The sequence below is a fragment of the Eschrichtius robustus genome, chromosome 6, assembly GCF_028021215.1.
Source record: "Eschrichtius robustus isolate mEscRob2 chromosome 6, mEscRob2.pri, whole genome shotgun sequence".
Classification (NCBI taxonomy): Eukaryota; Metazoa; Chordata; class Mammalia; order Artiodactyla; family Eschrichtiidae; genus Eschrichtius; species Eschrichtius robustus.
In genome coordinates, this window is record NC_090829.1 from 24,810,167 (window position 1) to 24,834,865 (window position 24,699).

Consider the following 24,699-nt stretch of genomic DNA (forward strand, 5'->3'; position numbering starts at 1 on the left):
AAAGCTACTGATATTTTGACGAGAAAGAAGGAAAAGTGCTTCCCAACTCCTAGAAATGCTTTGCAAAACTGCAACCCAGTGCCGACTTCTTATTTATGTGATCCAATTTGCCTTTTGTTTTCCCATAATAGGAGTCAATCATTACCAAAGTTCATCACTGCTCTAAGTCAAAGATCACCTATCGGTACGAATTACCCTCTGTATGACTCCCTCTCTCACCCCGCCGGCATGTCTGGGAATGTAGAGAAGCACTGTCAGAGGACTACAGAAGGACATTTTTAAACTCTGGGTCTCCATGTGCCAGTACTTGATTAAATGACTCGTTCTCAGCCTGAGAGCTCCCACCCTTTACTGTGTGGAACAGGCTAGGAGGGAACTGAAGGCGAAACAAGCCTTTTATTCCTAGTACTACTTCTAAAAATGTAGATTTGGGACACTTAGTTGGGTTTGAGGTGAAGTCTCACAGACCTGGGTTTAGGGATGATTTCATCCTTGGCCAAGTTACTTGACCTCTTTGAGATCCTGAACCTCAGTTTTTCCATATACAAAATGGGTTAATATCTGCTTTATAGGATTGATATATAGTGAGTGGCAAACAGCAGATATTCAATAAATGATAGTTTTTCTCACTCTTTCCATATCTCCCTGTATACCCCAAATTTTGTTTGCTCTATTCTGAAGCAGTTTTGTTTTACTCTCAGGCATCTTCCAATGAACTACCTCTGAGTGTAATATAAGTGTACAAATACATAGAAGGCACGTAAGGGGAAAGGTCTCCAAACAAGAAAAGGCTGATGGTAGGAAGATTAATTGAACAGAGAGAAACAGAATCCCCAGAGTAGTTCAGGGTCAGCAAATTCATTTTGTTTATTTTCTTTGGGAAAAAAAGAGCCTCCAGGTATGGTTTGAGAGCAGAGATCCTGTCGATTTCATCCACCTGTGCCTAGAACGGCTCTTGGCATTTGGTGAGAGTACAATTAGTACTTGTTTTCTCAACTAATAACTGATCATACTTAGATATGATTTGCTTTTGTATTAACCATAAGAAGTTCCTGGAGCTTGGCATTAGGGAAGGAGCAGGGGTTCTAAGGAGAAGGAGCTTTAACATTGAACAAAAATGGTACCATTTACACACTATTTACCTGCCAGTATGCAATTTATGAAATTATGAAATTATGCAAATTCTCCCAAGTGAAAATTGATCTGAAATAAGTCAGGGGAAAGTCCAATGCCTACTCCAGGCCAGTTTCTGGTAGATACTGAACCTTGAGGCCATTCCAACAAGATTCCCTTTAATTTCATTTCCCTTCTGGAAAAAAGAAAAAAATCCCATTGCTGTCCAGAATGTATGGATATCCACATGGTAGTATGCACAATGGGATAAAGAGCAGTTATGCTTCCCCAGAAGGACTCCAAGTATCCTCATGGTTTTCCAAGTACTGGGAAATTACGAGAGAAGACGTGCACTGACACACAATGTAGTTCACCTACCTGAAAACATCATCATGTGCTGAAAGTTCCAGGGGATCTTGTGTTTCCGGCCCAGATTCAGGAGGAAGGAGAGGGGATATATGTTGCATGCTCTGGCTACAAAAATTGCTAGCTGTGGATAAGCACGGGGAAACATTGAGGAAAATGTTGCTGCAATAAGGGTGAGAGTTCTTGAGCTTTAAATATTATGTCCTTAAGCTTCTCTATATTACGACCCAGAAAACAGGAATAAACATGTCTATACATGTATGTCCAACTTGCTTCCAAAATTCATTTTTCAATGTCAGTTCCTTTCCAGAAACAGTAGAGAACTCTGTCTTCTTTGAACATATACTCGGTTTAAAATTGTTAACCCAATACCACTTCAATCACTGTAAAATTTCTCATCATGTTTATGTGGCTGATAACTGACTCTACACTCAGTTCTGCTGCAAAATGTGAGGCAGGGACCGTTCCGAGGCTGTGGCGTCATCCTCTCAAGCAGCACTTTAGAAAGGATAAATGTGCTTCAGCTCACGACTATCATCTTACTTTCCATCAGTTTATACTCCTTAAACCTAGCAAGTTTCACTTAGTTTTTTTCTTTTAGTGGGTTTAATTATGAGAGGAACTGCCTGTCTAAATGTATAATACAACTTCTGCTTTAAGAGGTGTTTCACTAAAATCCAAGCTTTCTAGGTTAAAAATCTATGAAAATATTTGTGGTAGTCATCTCTCCCCTTTTGACATCTTGGACTCCTTCCCTGATAGTCCGTCTATTCTAGTTTGTCCTCAAATGGGATGGAGTTATTTGGGAAGAGGGAGCTTCCTTCTAAGATCCAGGTTTTGGATGGAATTTGAAAATTCACTTGACTGCTCAATGAAAAGAGAACAAGAGGTAGGTGCAGGTGCTTAGTTGGACCCTGGCTTCCAGGGAGGAGTTGGCTCTCCTAGCTGTTACGATCATCTGCCTGTGATCCGAGGGGCCATCTGCCCATTTTCCAAGTGGGAACAGGGAAAACAGCTGCTGACTGTCCCTGGGGACATCTGCAGTGGCTCAGTATCCTTTCTGATAGACATCCCTTCCTACTGGGAATGCTTATACCTCAGACCTAGAGCTAGAAAAGCCCCCTGCATTAAAACTGAAGTCTAGATTTTACCTGTCCTTTTACTTACAGGAAAGGGGCTATCTTATTAAAATAAACTTACATGTGCACAATGCTTAAGACATTGAAAGCACATCTATCATGTTAATTTCACTTGATCTTTACTCTATCTTTTTTTCAAAGTCCTCACTGGAAAAAAAGATTTTACCATCTTGCACTGAAAGTATTTCTGAAGTTCTAAATCCTGGCTGTCTTCTGATACATTCTAATGCAGATTAAATATAAAAAATGGATTGACATAATTTTTATGTAAATGATTCATAATGTGAGTTAAACATATTTTGAATGTTCAAAAAATGTCATTTTCTTTTAGTTTTTCCCCCTTACTTCCCTCAGTATTTTCCAAATTTTTGTTTTGTTTTGTTTTTAGTTTTATTTATTTTTGGCTGCATTGGATCTTCGTTGCTGCACACGGGCTTTCTCTAGTTGCGGTGAGCGGGGGCTACTCTTCGTTGCAGTGATTTTCCAAACTTTTTATCCTGAACCATAACATTTAATAAAGGCCCCAATTTCTTAGGATGCTTTCCCCCCCTAATTAGAATTACTTGTCTGCCTTGAATTTGAGCTTTGCAGTAAACCTGAGGAAATTACTTTAACAATTTAACAGAATAATCACTAAAGGTAAGTAGTTTGTTCTCTTTTCTCATCACCCATTGTTCTGTATTTCAAAGGATACAAAGGCTCCAAGGATGAAAAGAGCATTAAAGATATGATTCTGGAACGTGAACAGCGCCAGGCCCATGTAACAGAAGATGACATTCTCAGCCAAGAAGTTCATAAACTCAAACAACTGAAAACAAAACAGAAAACAAAACCCATGAACTATGACTCAGCTTTGAGTCCATTTAATTTCCTGTGACTGTACTTGGTGACTGGATGGTCCTCCTGTATCTGGGAAGGCCATCCTTTGGCCTTTTGCTCAGCCTCTGGCGGGGTGCAGGGGCCCTGCCTATCCTGCCAGGTCAGCTGACTCTACCCTGGCTCTCTACCCAGTGACAGATGCTGCAGCTGCGTCAACATCCCACCCTCCTTTCCAACTGCAAGGCTGCCAGAGATGCCCCAGGGTGCAATTAACTGTTATGATCCTCCATGGAACAATTCCTACTAGGATGAAAGAATAGTCCCTGTTACAGAAACTGAAACTGCATGATCTGCTTAACGTGTACCGTAGTGAATGATGCAAGAATTGTTTAGCCCCTTCTGCACATCACCCAGTAGATGCACTTGAGTTCCCAGACCCTGGAGAACTAAATTAAAAAAAAAAAAAAAAAACCTTTAGCTAAATTACGTTCCTCAGGCAGGCAGGAAGGGCAAACCTGGAAAACTTAGAAACCTGTAGTGAGGATGAATGTCGATTATATTTCAACATTAGAATAATCAGTATATTTCAAACTTCAGACAATGAGACTCATTAAATTGACTGATGCAGGTATATCCATTAAATGTCTACAATCTCTAGCTGGTAAAAAGAAAATGATTAATCCCAGGGATCAGTTAATTCAGCAAGAACACAATAGATACATCAAATTCAGTCAGAGGGACAGAGTAATAACATGTTATGCTGAGGGATGCTCCCAAGAGGTATCCTTAGACCATTAACTAAACGATTTAAGTTGAACAAGAAAAACATTCTCCAACTTCCGGATGAGAAGTGAAAGGGAAAGGTGTCCAGGGGCTACAGCAGAGGCAGATTTAGAAGAGATTTTAGTTTATGTTCCAGACTCTTCATTTGGAAGTTCTGAAACTTCTTTCCCAGACCTACATAAATCACCATGTTAGGTAAACATCTCCGGAGACATTTCTCTTGATTTTTTGAGGACTCATTATTTTTTCATGTAATGTATTTACAGCCCCACAAATAATGTCCAATACCTGTTCACTGACAGCTGACAGAAAGAAAAGGAGAATCTTGTCAGACACATTATTTAAAACCAGTAATAGAAAGAATGGATTAAAAAAAAAAAAACAGCTCTTTTGGTACAGGATGGTCTTTCTGCAGGGGTAGCGATCGTCAATTATCCTGAGTACTCACTTTACATTCTAGGCCAGCCCATCTAAACAAACACCGTCACTCAAATAACCACAGACAACTTGAAACTATGGGGGGAAATATAGGAGATGGGGGACACTTTTCTATCTCATTAGGTCTTCACTTTTTCAAAAAGTGAGATTTGGCTGCTGTCTTAATCTGCCATAACATGTCAGGCTGCTATAACAAAATACTATAGCCTGGGTGCCTTGAACAACAGAAATTTATTTATCATAGCTCTGGGTCTGGGAAGTCCAAGATCCAGGTGCTGGCTGATTTGGTTCTGGTGAGGGTCCTCTTCCTGGTTTGCAAACAGCAGCCTACTTGCTGTATGCTTACATGGCAGAGAGAAAGAGAGATCTTCTCTCTTGTGTCTCTTTTTCTGAAGGCACTAATTCCATTCATGAGCACTTCACCCTCATGACCTAATTACCTCCCAAAGGCCCCACCTCCAAATGCCATCACACTGGGGATTAGGACTTCAACAAATGAATTTGAAGGGGGTTAGGGGGAGACACGCAGTCCAGAGCAGCTACCCAGTTTTTGACATTAATAACCACATATCAAGGTTAAATTCATAGGGCTTCTCCTTCTCCGGTCCCCATCCCAAGTGTATTTTACTCTAGAGGGGACATTTTGCTGACTAGGATCCATTCAGCCTCTTGTTAGTCGTCATACCCCAATTTGCCTCTGTGGTCCACGTCTTTCCCCACGCTCAGCCCAGCGTGTTTGGTTCAGAAATGTGTGTGATGAATTCAGCAATTATTAGCTGGAGTTAGAACGTCTGGATTGTGAGACATTGAAAAAAAAAAGTAAGCTAAGGAAACAAAGGATATGTTTGTATACATAGGAATCCATCGTGTATTAACATATACATATACATATACACATAACTTGCACTCCACTTTACAGACGTTTGACACTCCTATTAAATTTTGTTTTTTACCATGAACATGTTACTTTCATAGCTTAAAAAACTGAATTAAATTATAACAAAAATTTTAAAGTGGAATAAAATACTTCCCAAATGTTTTCCTTCTTTAGCCTTGCTCAAGCACCAACTCCTCATCTTTTTACTTTCAGGAAGTTATCAAGCATTTTTATCTATTTCTAATATTTTTCTTATTTTCTTTAAAAATTGTTCTTGAGTGCAGGAGAATACAAACAACAACCAAAAAAAGCATTTATCTTTTTGTGGAACATCTTTTTCAGTGATCTCTTTATTCACAGATCCATAGATTATGTAGACAACATAATCTTACATAAATGACAACATAATGTTACATAAATCTGACCGTATTTTTATATAATTTACTTCAATTAACTCAGTAATATTTCACAAGCCTCTTTCCATGGCAATAAATCTCAATCTACTGAACAATTTTTAATGGCAGCACAATATCCCTTTGTATCTTCATACCCAATTTTATGTCACTGTATCTATTATTACCCATCATTAGACATTTGGTTGTTTCAGATTTTCCCCTTATAAACAACGCTGCACTGAGCATCTTTATACAAATCTCTCTCCCCAGCTGAGTGATTACTCCTTAGGTGAAATTCCTAGATATGGGCTACCTCTGTCAAAGGATATATATTAATTTTTCTTTTTCAACATACTACCAGTCTGCCCTTCAGAAAGATTATACCAATTTACATCTCTAATAGTGGTGTAGAGGCTGCCCTTTCCTCACACTCTTGCCAAAATTAATTTTTATCCATTTTAAAAAACCTTTGACACTCTAATAGACTCACTTATTTTAAATTTTAGATGGTTGTTAGCATTTTAAAAAAGATTCCCTTCATAGCAAGGCAGCAGCACTGATTAGCACTCCTTTGTCTATTTATATCATGTAACAACAATCCTCTGAATGAATAGGCTTCATAATAACTTCCTTCTCAGGGCACTTAATGAAAATGTGTGGGCAAATTCAACTTTGTGTTTCACATGCAAAAATCTCCTGAAGACATGTTTCAGAAAGAGAATGTACACTAAGGCCAAGCTGACAGAAGCAACCAATTTGACCTTTAAACCTTCATTGCCTGAGTCTGGCCCAGAGTAGTCAATTACTGAGGGAACAGATTTACTGGTCAATTTTAGAAAAAAGAAAAAAGAACAAACTCCACCCCCAAACCAATAATAATAATAATAATAATAATAATAATAAATGTCAAACTAGTTAATTCAGTATTTAATATGAATAACCTCGAATCTACTTCCTTCCCACTCAGGGTCAATGAAAAATAACTTGAGTCAACATTTTATTTATCCAGTACAGTAAGAAACATTTGTTTTATTTCCCTTAATTCACAGTTTGTGAGCCTGAGGAGGGGACCCAGGTTAAAAGTAATATTTGCTTAGCAAAGCTTTTCTTCAGGACAAAAAAGCACGTTTAATAGGGCAAGCAAGACTAGGGAAATATTTAAACTGCATAAGAGGACAATCTGTGTTTAAAAACTCTGAAAGTTCATGGTAACAACTTACATGTTAAACAACTTAATCTGGTCAGCAAACCGTGTTCTCTAAAGACTTATTCGATACTATGTTTTTCAGTTGGTGTTACTTACTGTACTTACTAGAAAGTAAGAAAAAGTCATATCATCTGTTTTATAAAATATGTTTATTACTAATTCTGATTGACTTTTTCTCCTATTAGTAAAAGAATGAAACAACCATATTACTGTGGTTCATATACAGAAATATTACAGTTCACTATACCCTGCTTAACTAATACTAATTAAATTCACATGAACTCCTCAATATGGCTTTTATTTGACTTAAAGTTTGTGTCAACATATTGACTTTCATTTACTTGGCCAAGTAATGCACTGAAATTCATTTTAATTGGGATGTTAAAGAACCTACAAAACTATAATGAAAGTGAAAGGAAAGAAAGAACTAAATATATTCTTTTATTTTCCCCATAATTTTGCCCTGGGATTAATTTTTTGTTCGTTTGTTAATAAAATTTGCCCTTATTGCTAACGGGGAGCCTTCTTTAGAGAATATCTCAGATTTCATTTTTTTATACATTATTGGGTATATCTATAACTACTCTGAACAAACTGGAATACAAGTAAACAATTTTTATTCCTATATTGGGGGATTTGCAAACAAACATTACAATATATTCTATTAAAATTATAAACTTTTGCTCCTGGGATTCTAATATTTGCTTAGTCCCAAGTCCTGAGGAAATCTGTTCAAGGTGAACCCAATAATTCCTGTGGGCTCTACAGGTAGCATAGGACTTGAATTGTGCTGAAGACCTGTGACCTTTACCACCAGGACATAAGGGATCTGAAAGCTTTGTTGCCAGTCAAGGTCATGGTTCCCAGAGTAAAGCCTCTCATTAGGAAGCCGAAGATCTATAGTTACAAATAAGTACAAGTGCAATCCTTTGAGATCCTCTTCTAGATTTAGGACACTGTAATAATATCAGTATTACTACTTCTAAAATAGTAATAATGCTAATGGGACTCATTTTTTTAGGACTTAACTTGTGCTAGGGAATGAGTTAAAGGCTTTTGCTTACTTTAAACATTTTTAGCAATTCATGTCATTATGAAAAGAAAACTCATAAATTGATAATATTATTTCTATTTTACAGTTGGGGAAATTGCACTCAACCATAGTAATGCATTTGCCCACGTAAAGCACAATAAAGGGAAGAACTGAGTTGTCCTGAGTTTTGTCCAAGGCCCATGCCACTTCTGCCAGACTAGGCTGCCTCTCCATTAGACAAGATTCAGGTTCAGGGACAGCAAGAAGTTTGTAATAATAGTATTGGTGAATATTTGTAACACATTACAGTCTGCAAAGTATAGTTTCATTCATGTATACATCCTGTTTGCTCATCAGAGCAACTCTGGGTTGGTAGGGAAGATATCTGTGACTCTGACCACATTGTTTTTCAAGTAAAGAAACCCGAAAGGTAAATTTCCTTGTACCCAACTAGTGGATGCAGGGGGTGACTTGAGGTAGGGGATACTTATCCCCACGCAATGTCTACTACCATCTGCTCACCAAAGTCAATTCTTCCAACCCTTTCCCTCCTCTCAAAATACAAAAAGTAAAAACAAAGGTCTTGCCATGCATTTGTAACTTCAAGACAAATCTCCTTCCCATTCACCCCTTTCCCCTTAGAGAAATTCTGGACTTTTCACTGTGCCTTATATAATGATTGTATACGGTTTTATATATATATATATATTACGATACATATATATATATATATCTTTATATCTCTATCTATCTATTTATCTATCTATGGCCTAAAATAAGACAAACTTCATGCAATGTCTCTGGCTCATTTGCAGGAGGTGGGCTCCAAATCCAAGATCAGATTCTTCAAGGTTAGGACTATACAGGCCCTGAAGTAAAGGAGGCTCAGAGAGCTCTTTTACTGAGCTAACCAAGCTGGTGCAAATGATTTTCAATGCTTGATTTGGGTATTTTGAGCATGTCGGCTATCTCCCGCGTGGTAGAACATTGATTGCTCTCAGGTAATGTCTCGATTTGATCGCTATCAACGTCAACTGGTCTACCCGACCGCAGAGCATCGTCCAGCAAGAAATCTCCAGTGCGAAACTTCGCAAACCACTTTTGACACGTTCAATCAGTCACAGCACCTTCTCCATACACTGCACAAATCTCTTTTTGCATCTCAGTTGCGTTTTTACCTTTCTTGAAATAAGAAAGCATAATATGCCGAAAATGTTGCTATTTTTCTTCCATCTTCAATATTAAAATGGCTACACAAAAATTCACCAATTTTGATGTCTTTTTAAAATGCATGCTGATATGACAGCTGTCACATACAATCTAACAAAATTGTTTCGAATGAAGTTAAAGACAGCTAAGTGCTACTAGAGCCATCTTACAGAAAAAAAAAAACAAATGAAACTTTTGGCCAACCCAATATTTCTTTGTTTGAGAATTCTTGGGTTCCTTATGCACTCCTGGCTGCTACCCAGCTCTCTCCTGTCCCCTGCATTTTTCATTGTTTTCTTTTAAACTTAATTTGACTTTTTAAAAACATGAGAATTTCAAAAGCACAGCCTATAAAAACACAACAGAACACATTTTAAGAAGATGAATAGGCATCATTAAGTGAGTAAAGCTAATATAGGAAATAAATGTAGTTACAGCTACAAGGAATTGAGCTTCATTAAACTGAATAAATACTAAAGCCAGATTTTCTTGAAATCCTTGAGCTTATAACTTAAGGGGAAGGTTATTTTCTATGAATTTGCTAAATTACTTTAGCCAGTAAACACTGATAATAGTGTTCTTATTTCTGGAGGTTTCCCAGTTTTGATTCTTCCTTTTTTGGGGGCTATTAAGGTAAAAGTGTAGAGTTTTGTAAGGTTGCATTTAAGTTAATACACTATTAGGTTAAGAATAACTTCTCAAGTCTGCAACTTCAAAGTTCTTATTATCATGATATTGATCAGGAATATTGGTTCCCCAAATAAGACTGGCCTTAGATCTATTTTGATGAATTTAAACACACACACACACACATGCACACACACAGGCACACCACAATATAGGAACACAAATTTCAAAGGTAGAGTCACCTTGTGATGTATGTAGTCCAGACATCTAGCCAATGCTTGATTGCTCCAACACTCTTGTTAACGGGCTCTCCAGCTTACAACTGAGCACAGCCAAAGGCAGAAACCTCACCACTTACCAAGGAAGCAAATGGCATTTTTAGACATCTATAACTGTAAGAAAATCTTTCCTTATGTTGAGCTGAAATTTGGTTCTCTATCACTTTCAACTACTTCTCCTACTTCTACTTCTTTAGCTCATAAAAAAAATAAGTCAAGTAGGGTATCATTTTATTCCATACTGCTTTGCTCTAACAGCAGAAAGGGGATTTCTATCAGAAGAGTTGCAGTTTAGGCAATTTTACAGTGTAGGCAGCAAATGCCACTTTTCATCCTACAGTCTTGTTAGTCTTGAAAGTAAACATTTTGCTAGGAGTTTGTGGTTGGCATGTGGAGCCTCTAGTCTAGAATACCTGCAAAGGCTTGGGGGGTTAGAGTCACCAGAATTATGTTCAAATAAGTGTTCTCCAGAAGGATCTTCTCAGCAAATCTAATAGTACTGGCCTTTAGGAAAAAAAAAAAAAAAAAAAAAGGAGACGGCATAACATAATTTCTCGGTGGTTTGGCCAACAAATAAATTAGCTAGTTGAAACAATATATGTTCTTTGAAGAAATTAAATCCATGCTTTAAAAACATCTTTTAATGAAAAAACCAAGAGAAACATCGATATTGTTAGGCATTGGTATAAAAAAATTCACACATTATCAAAAATTTTAAAGGTCAATATCCCATTTCTTCTACTTTTTCATTTAGCTATTCTTAATCTCTTTTCTTATTCATCTTGTATGTCTTTTTATCTTTATAATTAGCCTATGCTCAATTCTTTCTTGAGCGGGAGTGTGAAGAATGTACACAAAAAGGAAGATTTCTAATGATGTCATTTCTTTGGGTCTCTGAGTTGAATACCAATACCCCAGCCCTTGCCACTGATCTGAGTGACGACCACCCACAACATGGTTGAGGATATATTGGTCAATCCACCATGAGAATATTGTGCTCTTTCTACATGAAGATTTGCCACTGGCAACATACAGTATATTGAGCCCCAAACACTGTGAGCTGTGTTTGACTTCTTCCTGCCATCCCATTTCCTTGATGAAAGTGTTACAAACTAAAATGCCTAGTATTAAGGACATTACTCAGTGTTGTTTTATGATCAGCTATTTCACAATGTAATGCATAGAATATCAGGACAAATGCAAAACACTAGAGCCAAACCAGTATTCACTGAGAAAGGCTTTGCCTCAGTATTTCAGATTGAGAAGTTGAAGCATGTGTTTGGAATAACACTTAGTTGTAAAGCTAGCTTGAAAATTTCCAGAGATTCTTTGCTTCATGTTATGTTACACCTAATAAACACTGTCATTTATGTTAGTGCATCTATCATATTTGAATTCCTTTGATAAACTTTCTGAATTAGATAATTTTGAATAATTTACTGTAATGGTACGACAGTAACCAGAACTTCTCAGAAAAAACTATTTTACCACCCTTACCCCACCTCCTATTTTTGAGGGAAAGTAATTTGAAGACTAGTTCAACTGATTTGCTATCTAACCTGACCAAACTCTTTGTTCAACTTTTCCTTTTGCTTTGAGGTCATCTCTTGTACAATACATGGAGGTAGGTTTTTCACAATTTAGAATGTAAAGAGGTATATATTTTTTCTTATGTATTTCAATCTGATTTTAAGTCTGATACAAGTATATAACACAACTTTATATTATATGTAAATAGTAATATTCAAACTCTTAATTTTTTGTTTTCCAGATGGTTAAAGAGTTCATTGATTTGACTGACAAAGAAAAAAATCACAATGAAGGGTTAAAAAGCATTTTAATTATGAAGAAGATTTTGAATTCAATTTCTGAACTATGGTGGATTGGATTATGGAAAGGCATTCAATAGAAGGTTTGAAGCTTAGAGTAGAACATTGTGCTAAACATGATAAGAAACTGGAACATGTGAAAGAGTCTTTATAAATCAGAGAAATCAATGAAAATGAGACAAAAATATATGACAACTGAATAATGCCATGTAATTAGAAAAGAGCTGCCAAATGATTTTTATGAAGGCACGAATATCACTAAATCAATAGCTGATGAAAATTAAGTTTGCTTGACTTGTTGCTTTGTAATGGAGAGTTAAAATGTAGTGAACGTAGATTGTCAGTGCTTGTATTGAACTCCAGAAAACTCTTATTTTACACCGATTAACTTGTTTGAGCTTCTTTTTCAGCAAGATTTATAAAGCCCCCTCCCTGAAGCCTCTTTGTATTGAAGCTACTGCACACCCTTGACAATATAAGTAAAATGTCAAAAATTATGAACGATTACAGTACGTGAATGTATTTCCCTTTGTTTCTAAGGAAGGCAATTTTATTTTCACATAAAAACCAGGCATGCATCAATCGATTCTGAATGAGAGTTTTAGCTTTGACTTACTTTGGTGGTTTGGAGCTAATTTTATTTTTGTTCCAAACTCTTTGGGTACTTCAGAGTTACCACACAAAGATCCCTCAGAAAGTTCTCTTGGGCTACATGTGTATTTTTGATGATGTTCAGAATGAGTTTGTATGCAAAACAAATCATATTCAAATATCGAGGGAAAGACTCAGCTGTAGATATGCCCTAGAAGATCTTAATCAGTCTCTACTCTCTAGTTTAACCCTCCATTCCTTCTTACCACGTAGGCTTAATGAGAGTCAGTTCCACTTGTTCCAAAGTCTGTTTATCTTTGCTTTAAATTGGTATTTGTAATTGTTAATTTAACTACGTAGATTAAGTGTGACTATGAAAGAAAGAGTTGATGCTTTTCAAAACTAAGTTAAATATGTAGAAAAGACTTGGTAAAATTTAGTTGCATAGAAAATGCTACTAAATCAGTGGTGAGCAGGACAACTATAAAACGTTTAAATACAGAAAAATTCTTAACGTATATGCTTTGCCGATGTCTTTAATTCTTGGCTCTGAACTAAAGACACAGAAATAGAAACTGGAAGTTCTGGTAGATATATTTTGGGCGTGCTTTGTGCAAGAAAGGCATCCGAGAACCCTAAGATGCAAAGAAAAAGCATTGAATCTTTATCAAAAGATTGGCAAATGAATATGCATTTATGTAAGTGACGATTAAATGTTGGAGGTATTTGTATCATTTTAAAATGATTCCTTGCTTTAACTGACTTTTCCATTGACTGATGCTAATTTTGTTTTAGATAAAAGTGGTGCCTGTTTTTCTCTCTTTTAACACTTTTTTTGTATTTAATATTTCCATTTGATTATTTTTTACAACATCTTGTACCTGTTCCAAATTACTAATATTCTTCTTTATCTCTTTAAGGATACTAATTATGTGTATTTTAAACTGTTGGCTTGCCTTTTCCAATAGTTTTGCTTCTTGTGGTCTATGTCCAGATTTTGGTCTCTGTTTTAAGTGGTTGTGCTTATTGGGCATTTTGTTATTTTGGCCTGTGAGCCCATATTTTCCTGGGGTCAATCCTGTCTGCCAATGTTATGAGGAAATGTTATGAGGGACACACACTAGAGTGTTCCTTCAGTGATTTTTAGGAGATGAGCAGGGATGAGCTCCAGGGTGGAGAAAGCCCTCAGCACCATCAAACTTTTGATCACCCCCCAAAAATGAATTGGTTTCACTCCTCTGGCAATTCCTCTGTCAGGGATTCACCCTTAAACCCTTAGAACATAGCAACACTGGGAAGAGGCAGTCTCTCTAGGTCATTTTCCATCATCCTGGGGGTTTGGAGGCACAGGAGATGGAGGACAGAGGATGCTCAAAGGCAGGGCAACTGGTCATCCTGCACTTTTATCAACTTCTTCACTGCCCAGATGCTACTTCCAGGGCTACCACAATGGATGCTCTAGGCTATTGCAATGAGGCGGGCGAAGATCACCCCAAAACAATAAGGGCAAGAGGCAAATGCAGAAGTTAAAATCTCTAACCGATTCTCTCTTCGGGTTCCTGCTTTCGCTGCTGTGCAGATGTGGCCATCCTTCATACCACTTCGACCACCTCTGGCCTCTGGCCTCTGGCCTCTCCAGGTATTCTTATAGTTTTTATTACTTGCTTGGTTCCATGTTTTCTCTCAATTATGTAGTTTCTCCAGGTTTCATTTGGGAAGAAGGAGCCAGCAGCTGAAGCTAGTTTGCTATCTTGTGATCACTGAATTTTGTATTATTTTTAAAGTTAAAGTTACTGATTGAGAATGATAAATGGTATTGAAGTGTTCTCCTCCATAGGGGTTTCTGAGTTTAATTTGAGTCAAACTACTGAAAAGCCTGCTCAAGGCAAAACTGGGGATATGAGGTAGTCTATGGCCTATGCCCTTGGCCTCTCTTTGTGTGTGGCACTTCCTCCCTTTCCATGGGTGAGGAAATCATATATTTCAGACTTTTGGGGACCGACCTATTTTCATACACTTTGTTCTTTTGTCCCCATCTAAGTACTATTGTGCTTTTCTATCCTCTATTCTATTTTTGGTTTGGAAAACAAAGTTACTCTACCCTAAGAGATTTCATTCCTTGTACCCCTTATACTTCAGACGCCAAATATCCTAGAATCTTGACTTCTGGAAAATCAAACCGAAAATTCAGGAAAATGGGTAAGTCACAAACAAGCAATTTCTTAAAGAAGATATACAGATGACCCCAAAACTAATCTGTAAGTTTCAGAAGGGCACCTAGCACATTTGTTGTGTTTGTCACTGAACACCAACTCCCAGCAGAGAGCTTAGCATATCATAATGCTCAATAAATATCTATTGAATAAACAAAGTGAATAAAAAGGGAACTCTAAGGAACTGCCTGTGTCACTGTAAGTTTGCACAATCTTCCTTCATGGAAATTTAAGAAAATATAATAAAATTTATAAGATGTAAAACCTTGATCTGAACAATTCTACTTCTTGGAATTTTTCCTAAGTAAATAATGTGACAAGTATACATAGATTACATCAAGATGTTCATTGCTTAAAATAAAAAGATATGGAAGACAACCAAAACATACATCAAAAGAAGAATACTTAAACAATTTAAAAGGGATTACACTTCTGAAGGTTCACTGCCATGTATGATGTTTCCTATGGCTTTTATACATTTTATCAGATAAAGGAAATTATCTATCAGATAATTATTTATCTGATACATAAATTATTTATCTGATATATAAATTATTTATATATTATTTATATATATTATTTATAAATTTATATTAAATTAAATATATTATATTATATATTTAATATTTAATATAATATTTAATATTTAATATAATAAATTATTATATAATAATATATAAATAAATAAAATAAAATAAATAAAATAAATAAAATGAATAAATAATAAATATAAAATAAATAAATATAAATAAATAAATATAAATAAATAAATATAAATAAATAAATATAATAAATATAAAATAAATAAATAAATAAAATAAATAAAATAAATATAATATAATATTTAATATTTAATATTTACTATAATATTTAATATTTAATATATTATTATATATATAAATATATTATATTATATATATTAAATTTATATTTATATAAATTATTTATAAATTATTTATATAAATTATTTATATATTATTTATATATATTATTTATATTATTTATATATAAATTATTTATCTGATATATAAATTATTTATCAGATACATTTTATCAGATAAAGGAAATTCTTCCCTTCTATATTTTGCCAGGAATTTTTAAAATAAATATTTGTTTAATCTTTCATATTCAATGCTTTTTCTAAATCTACTGAGATATTTTCTTTTCATTTGTTTATGTGGTAAATTATACTTACAATATTTTAATATTAGAGCATACTTACATTCCTGGGACAAACCCAGCTCAGTCATAATGTACTTTTGTTCTACATTGATGAATTTAGATTGCTGATATTGTTTTCACAATCTTTGTATCTATGTTCATAAGTGAGATTGGCATACATGTTTCATTTTTATTACTGCCATTGACTGGTTTTTATTTCAGGAGTATTATAATAGTGTCATTAAATGACTTGGGAAGCATTCCTCCTTTATCTTTTTTCTTAAAAGGTAAGTATAAAATTGAATGATCTGTTTCTTGAAAGTTAGATAGAACTCACCTATGGAACAATCTGGGCCTTGGTTTTTTTTGGTGAATGGATTTTTAGCAACTGATTCAATTTCTTTAATGATTATAGGTCTACTTAATTCTTTTTCCCCTTCAGACAGTTTTTTTTTTTTTTTTTGAGTATCACAATGTTTATTGATAGATACAAGTATATAAGATCAGGGCATGAACATGACTTGATAAATTAAGTAGACTTAATTTCAATACTATAATAAGAGGGACCAATTCAAATTCTCACCACTTGTTTCACACCCACAAAGACCACTTCAAGGGCATTTACGATCTCTCAAAACTGATCAGTTTTGTGCAAGTAAACCACGTTTCTTTTAAAAAGACTGGTGCACTTGCTCAGGCTCAAGGATATTAAAATCTAGCACATAAAGCCCATTACTAGAGGTAGAAATACAGGCAATACACTATTACGGCAGCAACCATCAATTACAGTTAAGAATTTTTCTGTAACAACCAAATGGATAATCAAATATTGCAACAACTCAAAGTTATTACTGAGCAAAGTGCATTTCTACAGTATTCACTGTTGCTATTCAGTTTTCTAACTTAAAACAGCCTATTGGGCTTCCCTGGTGGCGCAGTGGTTGAGAATCTGCCTGCCAATTCAGGGGATACGGGTTCGAGCCCTGGTCTGGGAAGATCCCACGTGCCGCGGAGCAACTAGGCCCGTGAGCCACAACTACTGAGCCTGCGCGTCTGGAGCCTGTGCTCCGCAACAAGAGAGGCCGCGACAGTGAGAGGCCCGCGCACCGCAATGAAGAGTGGCCACAGCTCGCCACAACTAGAGAAAGCCCTCGCACAGAAACGAAGACCCAACACAGCCAAAAAAAAAAAAAAAAAAAAAAAAAAAAACAGCCTATGATAACTGGCAGCAAAGAAGGTCCTTGCAATAGACTGCCTCTGCTTAACTTGATGTAATTATTGCATGCTGCTAATATACTATCTAAACATTAAAGATACTCCTAAAATATTTGATGGTAGACTATGATTAAGACATTACACAACAAAAAAACCTTATGCAGAAAGAAATCCTAACAGACGTGCTTCTGCTTTAAATATTGTGAAAATGCTACAGCGGAATGAATTTTCGTAGTGGTTGGGTCAAATGCAGTTACATCATAGCACCAGTATGTTTTGCACAATTTAAGGCTTTGGCTGGTTTTTTTAGTCAGTTTCTTCCTCTGATTCTTCTTCTTCAGCAGTTTCTAGCCAGGTTAGCCACTGATTCACCTGGAACAAAGCCTTGCCTTTCCCTGGAAACTCTTGGGTTATATCTTCTTTCCAAGCCAAGAAAGCTTCTTCTTCAATAATCTCCATGTCATAGAAGTGAACAAAATGTGAAGTAACATGCCTTTCGGGAAGTTGCTATTGTAGCAGTGCACCTGAAGAGCATAGAGGGCACTGACTTGTAGATCAGCATGATCATGAAGGAATTTCTGCATTACTGGCTTGAAGGAAAGAAGCAGTTGTTTTTCCTGCTCTAACTGTTCTTTGGAAGGAGCAGAGGAAGAATCTGTTTCATCACTGGGTTGGTTTACTTCACTAGAAGCTAGTCATTAAGATGTTCACAAATCCTTTATCTACATGAAGTTTGGGAGAGATGTTATCTTTAATCCACTTATATATGGTTTGAGGAGATGGAGCCAACTTTATTTGCTTTAACAGTTCCTTCTCCAATTTGAGGAGTGGGAATAAGAAACTCAGTCCCTTTCCTTCCAAGATCTCCAATACGCGGTCCTTATTCTGGTCAATTTCTGGGAGCATTTTCTGCATATTGACCTTGCTTTGTTGGAAGAGCTCTGTTAACCATTCTCGAGCTTGTGATTTAGCTAATTGCTGAAGACAAAGTAAGAAGAGAGGAAAATGGGTGCCACTTTCCAGTGGTTGAGCTAGTTCTGAAATGCTGCAGCTCCAAAATGATAGCACGAGCTGCAAACTGTGCTAAATATGATTTCACCAAGGGGATGTCAACCTCCAGTTTGGGGCACTGGTCCAATACATTCAGGAAAGCCTGCATGAAGTTGTCACTTGTGGCTGTCCCTTCCTGTTTGAGTAAACTGATCAAAGAACTTGCTTTTTCTTTATCGTCATCACTTCTGTCTAGTGGCAGGATGATTACTTTGCTTAACATCTCGGGGAGGAAACGTTTAGAAGCCCTCATCTCTCTTACACCATTGACAGCTTCGTTTCCATTTCCACTATTCAAATATTCGGTTACGACAGTTTTGGTTAATTTAAGCAGCTCTTCCTTTGATGGTGGTGGCTTTTTACTGGTCTTGGCAGGCTTTTCCTGAATAAGTGGTGGATTAGTTTTGAGACCAAGCTGAGGCGTCCGTCCCAGAGGTGGTGTTTGAGTGAGTGGTGGTTGTGCACTAGGAGAAATCATAGTTATCTGGCACTTGATTTTTATTCATTAGGAAAGACTGAGCAGGTCTCAGGCTAATCTCATTTGCATTAAGCTGTCCTTAGAAAACCGAGGTGGCATATCCTTCGACTGTCCTTGCAGCTGGGATAAGAGTCCCTGACTCTCGTTATGGTAGAGCTGGCTTAGCCCCTGGTTTTCATAAACTTGCCTTCCATCTCCCCAAACTACGATTGTGTGGGAGGCATGATGTGTCCCCCATGGCCATTGAAGAGTTGATTTGAGCGATGACGCCCCAGGGTGGGTGAAAATCTATCCTGGATAACTCCTGGACCAGTACCAACTCCGCTACCTGGCATCTGTCCAAACATGTCAGCAAGTCCTCCAAGTGCGTCCCTATCCATTTTCATCCTGGGTGGCATGAATGGTCCCTCCAGAAAGAAGTCACTTCTAATCCCTTGAGCCATAGGAGCAGGAATAAACACTCCTAGATCTTTTAATGCATCTTGACGGATTTGATTGATCGTCTTTGGTCCATGGTCAAGAAAAGCCTTGCAAGGAACTCAGTGGTGTTCTCTCAACTCTCCAGTATCCTGCAGTGGCAATTCCTTACTTAACATCAAGGAGCACATTCGGGCAAAGTACTGATCCACTAAGGACTTGGCTTGTTCATGGTCTAACCTAGGTCCCACTGTCCTCATTATCTGACAGAGGCACTCTAAATCCTCTCCCATATCTTTGAGTTGGACTCTTTTTTTCCAAAAATGTTTTGATGCACTTACGAAGGATAGATTCATGAATAAGATCAAGCTTTCCAAGTTCTCCAATGAATGTGATGTTCCCCAACATCTTGATCTTAGCAATGGCTCTCTGTTCCTCCTCCTCAGGGAGGAGGGGATTTTCATGCTTATCACAGACATCAACATTTCTGGTTCGGTTTTCAAATTCATCTTGTAATTTGGAAATTAGGAGGTGTCTGAATGTTGTGCTTTGCTTCTGTCCTGGTTGACCCTCTGCTGCTGGACCATCAAAGTTTGGTGCATCTTCTGCCAATCGCAGACATAGCTGAGCATACAGTGAGCTATATTTTGGCTCTTCTAGGGCTTTGTCCACAATCAGCAGTATGACCCCTTTAAGGATGAGTTTAGACTCTACACCCACATTGAGGAACTCAAGGCATAGCTTGTCAAACTTCTCAGGAGTAAGCTTATTTAGTATGCCTCTTACTTTCCTGAAGATTGTATGTCGTTCTTTTTTTTTTTTAATTTTTTTTTTTTTAAACTTTGGGTTTATTTATTTATTTATGGCTGTGTTGGGTCTTCGTTTCTGTGCGCGGGCTTTCTCTAGTTGCGGCAAGTGGGGGCCACTCTTCATCGCGGTGAGCGGGCCTCTCATTATCGCGGCCTCTCTTGTTGCGGAGCACAGGCTCCAGACGCGCAGGCTCAGTAGTTGTGGCTCACGGGCCTAGTTGCTCCGCGGCATGTGGGATCTTCCCAGACCAGGGCTCGAACCCGTGTCCCCTGCATTGGCAGGCAGATTCTCAACCACTGCGCCACCAGGGAAGCCCATGTCGTTCTTTTTCATTTGCGGAGTTGTTTGCTGCGGAGTTGTCATCTCGTCTAGTGCTTGATGCAGGAATCCATTTCTGAGCGTTTTGCCTTGGGGTTTTCCCCAGGAACTCGCTGTTGCCAGCAGTCTTGGGGTAGAGCTGAGGTGCACCCTTACTTCCTCCTCCGCCCGAAGAAGCACTGAAACGAGAAGCACCCACTTCTACCATCACACTCTCCACTTTGGCAGCTTGACAATGAAGAATCTTCAAAAGAATGATATTAATGGATGGGGTGGGGAGAGAAGGGGATGGGGGAAATGAAAAACCTTCACCGAGAACTCAGCAGCTGCCACTGCAGCTGTCTCCTCAGGATCCGGTCATCCGGGACGGGGAAGGGAGGGGGAGGGGAACGGAAAACAAAAAACGGGGAGCCCCTTCAAACAGTTTTGGTAAGTTATATGGTTCTAGGAAACTGTCTTTTTCACCTAAGTTCTTAGATTTATTTGCATCGATTGTGCATGACATCTTCTTATCTTTTTAACCTCCACAGCACCTATGGTTTTGTCCTCCTTTTCTTTTCTCACATTGTTAATTTTTGTTGTTTTTTTTTTTTTTTTGCTTTATCCAGATTGTCTATTTTGTTGGGTTTTTTCAAAGAAACAATTTTTTGGCTTTGTTGATCCTCTCTATTGTAGTTTTGCTATTTCTTTTCTTTCCTTTTTACTGCTTTTACCTTTATTTTTTACTTAATTTTGTTCTTTGGACTTATTCTGCTTGTTCCTTTTCTTAACTCTTAAACTGATATTTTTACTCATTAAATTTAAATTCTTTGTAGTTTTTAACATAAACATTAAAGGATATAAATGCTCTAATTTCATTTCAATACTACATTTAATTAGTTGCAAATTTTGATGTGCAGCTTTAATTGTATTTCTTTTGTAAAATTAAATACAATTAAACAAACAATACATAAATATGCTTAGAAATAACTAGAACATTTCAGATGATAGAGTCCCCTTTGACTATTCCTCCTGGTCCCTCCCACATCCATCCCACGTAGTCCATTTTTATCTAGAAAGGTATTCTCATTAAAATATATTTTTTGTACATGTTTTTCAAAAACAGTATTATTTTGAAAATATGCTGAAGGAAAATATAGTATCATTTAAAAAATTTGCTGGTTGTAGGTTTACACATGACTAATTTAATAGATACTACAAAATTGCCCTCTAAATTAGTATATTTTTTACCTTTACATGAGCAGTTTATTGGAATATCTGGTTTCCTAAACCCTTAAAACACCTAGCCTGGTCAACTCTTAAAAATTTTGTCAATCTCATGAATATTATCTTATTATCATTTTATTTGTCACCCTGATTAATAGGGAGTTTGGGCAACTTCTCATGTTTATTGACCAATTGGAATTGCTGTTCAATGAATAGCCTATCTATCTTTTTCTTTAACCATTTTCTTTAGATTTTTGTTTAAAATTATTCTTGTTATATATTGAGTAGACAATATGTAATATTTATAACTATGAAATATAAAAATAGATAATAAAACATACGCCTACACTTTCCCCATACTGTTAAAGAAAAAGAACATGGCCTTTATACTTCAGAATTGCTCTCTGCTCCTCTGTGATCCCATCCCTTCCTTTCTGTCTCTGTGGTAATCACTATCCTAAATTTTGTGTACCTTATGGCCTTGTTCTTTATACTTTTTCTGCAAATCTTAACATCTCTAAACAATATATTATTTTGTTGTTATGTTTTTCAAATTTATATAAATGAAATCACATTGAATATATTGCTCAATATTTTGTTTTTGAGATTCATCGTGTTGTTTTGCTATAGTTCTGATTCATTCATTTTCCCAGCTATATGATATAAGCAATGGAAATGCAGTTATCCATTCTACTGTTGATGAACATTTGGGTTGTTTCCAGTTCTTTGCTTTTACAAACGGTGGAGCTTTGACTATTCTTGTACCTGTCTCCTGATGCAGGTATGAAGCACTTAACCAGAGAGTATCTACTAGGAGTGGAACTGCTAGGTCAGAAGGGACATTGATCTTTTGCTTTACTGGTACGGTCAAATTGCTTCTCAAATTTACCCTCCCCCCAGCAATGTGTTAATGTTCCAGTTGCTCCACACTCTTGCCCAAACTAGGCATTCACTCATTCATTCATTCATTTATACATTCACACAACAAAAAGTTATTGAGGACTTACTAGTACCAGCCACTATTCTAGGTGCTGGAAATGCAGTAGTGAACACAACTGACAAAAACACTTGCCTTTTGGAACTTCAATTCTGTAGAGGAGACATTAAACAAGATAAACAACTAAAATATATAGCATATTAGTGATATGAACTAAGGTTAAAAAAATAAAGCAGGAAGGGAGATATAAAATGTCAAGGCTTTTTTTCTCCCTCCAAGGAGTTCACTCTGCTGCCAGGGAGGTGAGAGCCACAGCTGTTAGACAGCAGTCCTGATACTCTTGCCTGCAAGAATGAAAGCTAGAGTTAATGACCCCCCCTCCCCCCAGGAGAGGGCAAACCTGATGGAGAAATATTGAGAGGGAAAGTGCAGAGGTCAGAAATGATCTGACGTGCCACGTGGCCAAGACAGGAAGCTAAGTAGGAAAAAGTGGGGTTATTCAGTGTGTTGGCTGAACAACCCCCTTCTTCTCACTGACTTTGTCCCAGAAATGTCAATAGCTCTGGATTATTTTTGGCTTTTGGTTTCCCCTCACTGGAGGCTGAAAAATTATTATCAAGGTGGATGTTGAAATTTTAGATAGAGTCCAATGAAACTATTACTGACTTAAAGTAGAGACAAAGTAAAGACCTTAAAAAAAAGTGAAGATGCAAGCCAGGTAGACATTTGGAAGAGGGACAGCCCGATTAGAGCTAGCAGCAACACAAAGGCTCTGAAGAATATCAAGGAACCCAGTGTGGTTGGAACAGAGAAGCAGAATGCGAGAGATCAGAATGAGAACCATGAACACGGTGATCTAGGAACTTGAAGGACTTAGTGAAGGATTTCGGCTTTTACTGGGGAAGATGAGAGGCACTGGAGGGTTTTGAGCAATAGAGTGACATGGTTCTGATTATGCTTTAACACCATCCTTCTTGCTACTGTGCTGCAAATAGAAGCCAGTGATGAAGCAGAAGGGCCAGTCTGATGGTCACTGTAATAGTCCAGGTGGGAGATGTCAGTGAACCTGGACTAGAGTGGCAGTGATGCAGCTGGTGAGAGGAGAGAATATTCTGAATATATTTTTAAAATAGAAGTGAGATGATTTGCTGAAGGCCAAAGATGAAGTCAGAGGTGACACAAAGATTTTGGCCTAAACAAATAAAATAATCCTAATGAGGTTAATGCCTCTATGAGGTAGGAAGAATGAATAGACTCATTTAATAAATGAGGAAACCAAAGCCCAAAGAAGTACAGTAACTTGCCCAAGAGCAAATAGCTACATATGTGGATCTGGGATTTGAACCCAGCTAGGCTGACTCCAGAATCTGTACTCTTAACCACTCAATTATATTTTTCAATTTTTTTCAACCTGGTAGTTATGGTTTGAATTCCCTATGTGACCACTGATTTGAACATTTTGTGATATACTGATGACTATTAGGATTTCTTCTCATATGAAATATCTAATATCTTTGTCTAGTTTTCAAATCAATGGGTAGTTTATCTTTTTCTTATTGATTTGTAGGGATTCTTTATATATTCTGGAATATATGATCCTTTGGTAGTTATATGACAAATTGCAAATATTTTCTCTTGTTTATGACTAGCCTTTCTCCTGTTTTTATGATGTCTTTTGATGAACAAGTGTTCTTTATTTTAGTGAAGTCAAATAGATCAAACTTTTCCTTTATTTATTTTTTGTACTTTAGAAGTCTTCTGAAATAAAAGGAAAAATTAATCTATGCTGTTAGAGTCAAGATAGTGGTTACTCTTTTGGGGAAGAGCAGGGAAGTGACTGTAAGGGGCATTAGAGAGGCTTTTGAGGTGCTGATAATGCTTCTTGACCTGGGTGCTGTTTACACAGATGAGTTCAGTTCACAAAAATTCAGCAAGCTGTGCACTTATATGTATTTCTCCTATGTATACTATAATACATCAGTTAAAACAATTTTAAGTTAAATCTGACAGTCCCTTCCTTTTAACTCATGAGTTTAGTCCATTTACAGTTTTGTTCACTATTAATGTACTTGATTTTATTTCTACTGTCTGCTTTCAAATTACTCTGACTTTTCTATGCTTTGGGGGTTTTGTTGTTGTTGTTGTTCCCATTTCCTGCCTGCTTTTGTACTGATTGACTTTTTTCCTTCT

General features: G+C 36.9%; 1 protein-coding gene and 1 pseudogene across 8 annotated transcripts in view; both read right to left on the reverse strand.

Moving 5' to 3' along the window:
- SLC9A9 (solute carrier family 9 member A9) overlaps positions 1-24,699 on the reverse strand; it is a 685,705-nt gene that overhangs the window by 207,962 nt on the left and 453,044 nt on the right. For all 8 annotated transcript variants that reach the window (XM_068546052.1, XM_068546049.1, XM_068546048.1 and 5 more), the window contains 2 exons: positions 3,313-3,426; positions 1,492-1,603 (listed from right to left, as the gene is read on the reverse strand). In XM_068546052.1, the coding sequence (XP_068402153.1) occupies positions 1,492-1,603; positions 3,313-3,426 (226 nt within the window). The remainder of the gene's footprint in view (positions 1-1,491; positions 1,604-3,312; positions 3,427-24,699) is intronic.
- LOC137766756 (eukaryotic translation initiation factor 4 gamma 2 pseudogene) lies at positions 17,516-20,035 on the reverse strand (annotated as a pseudogene).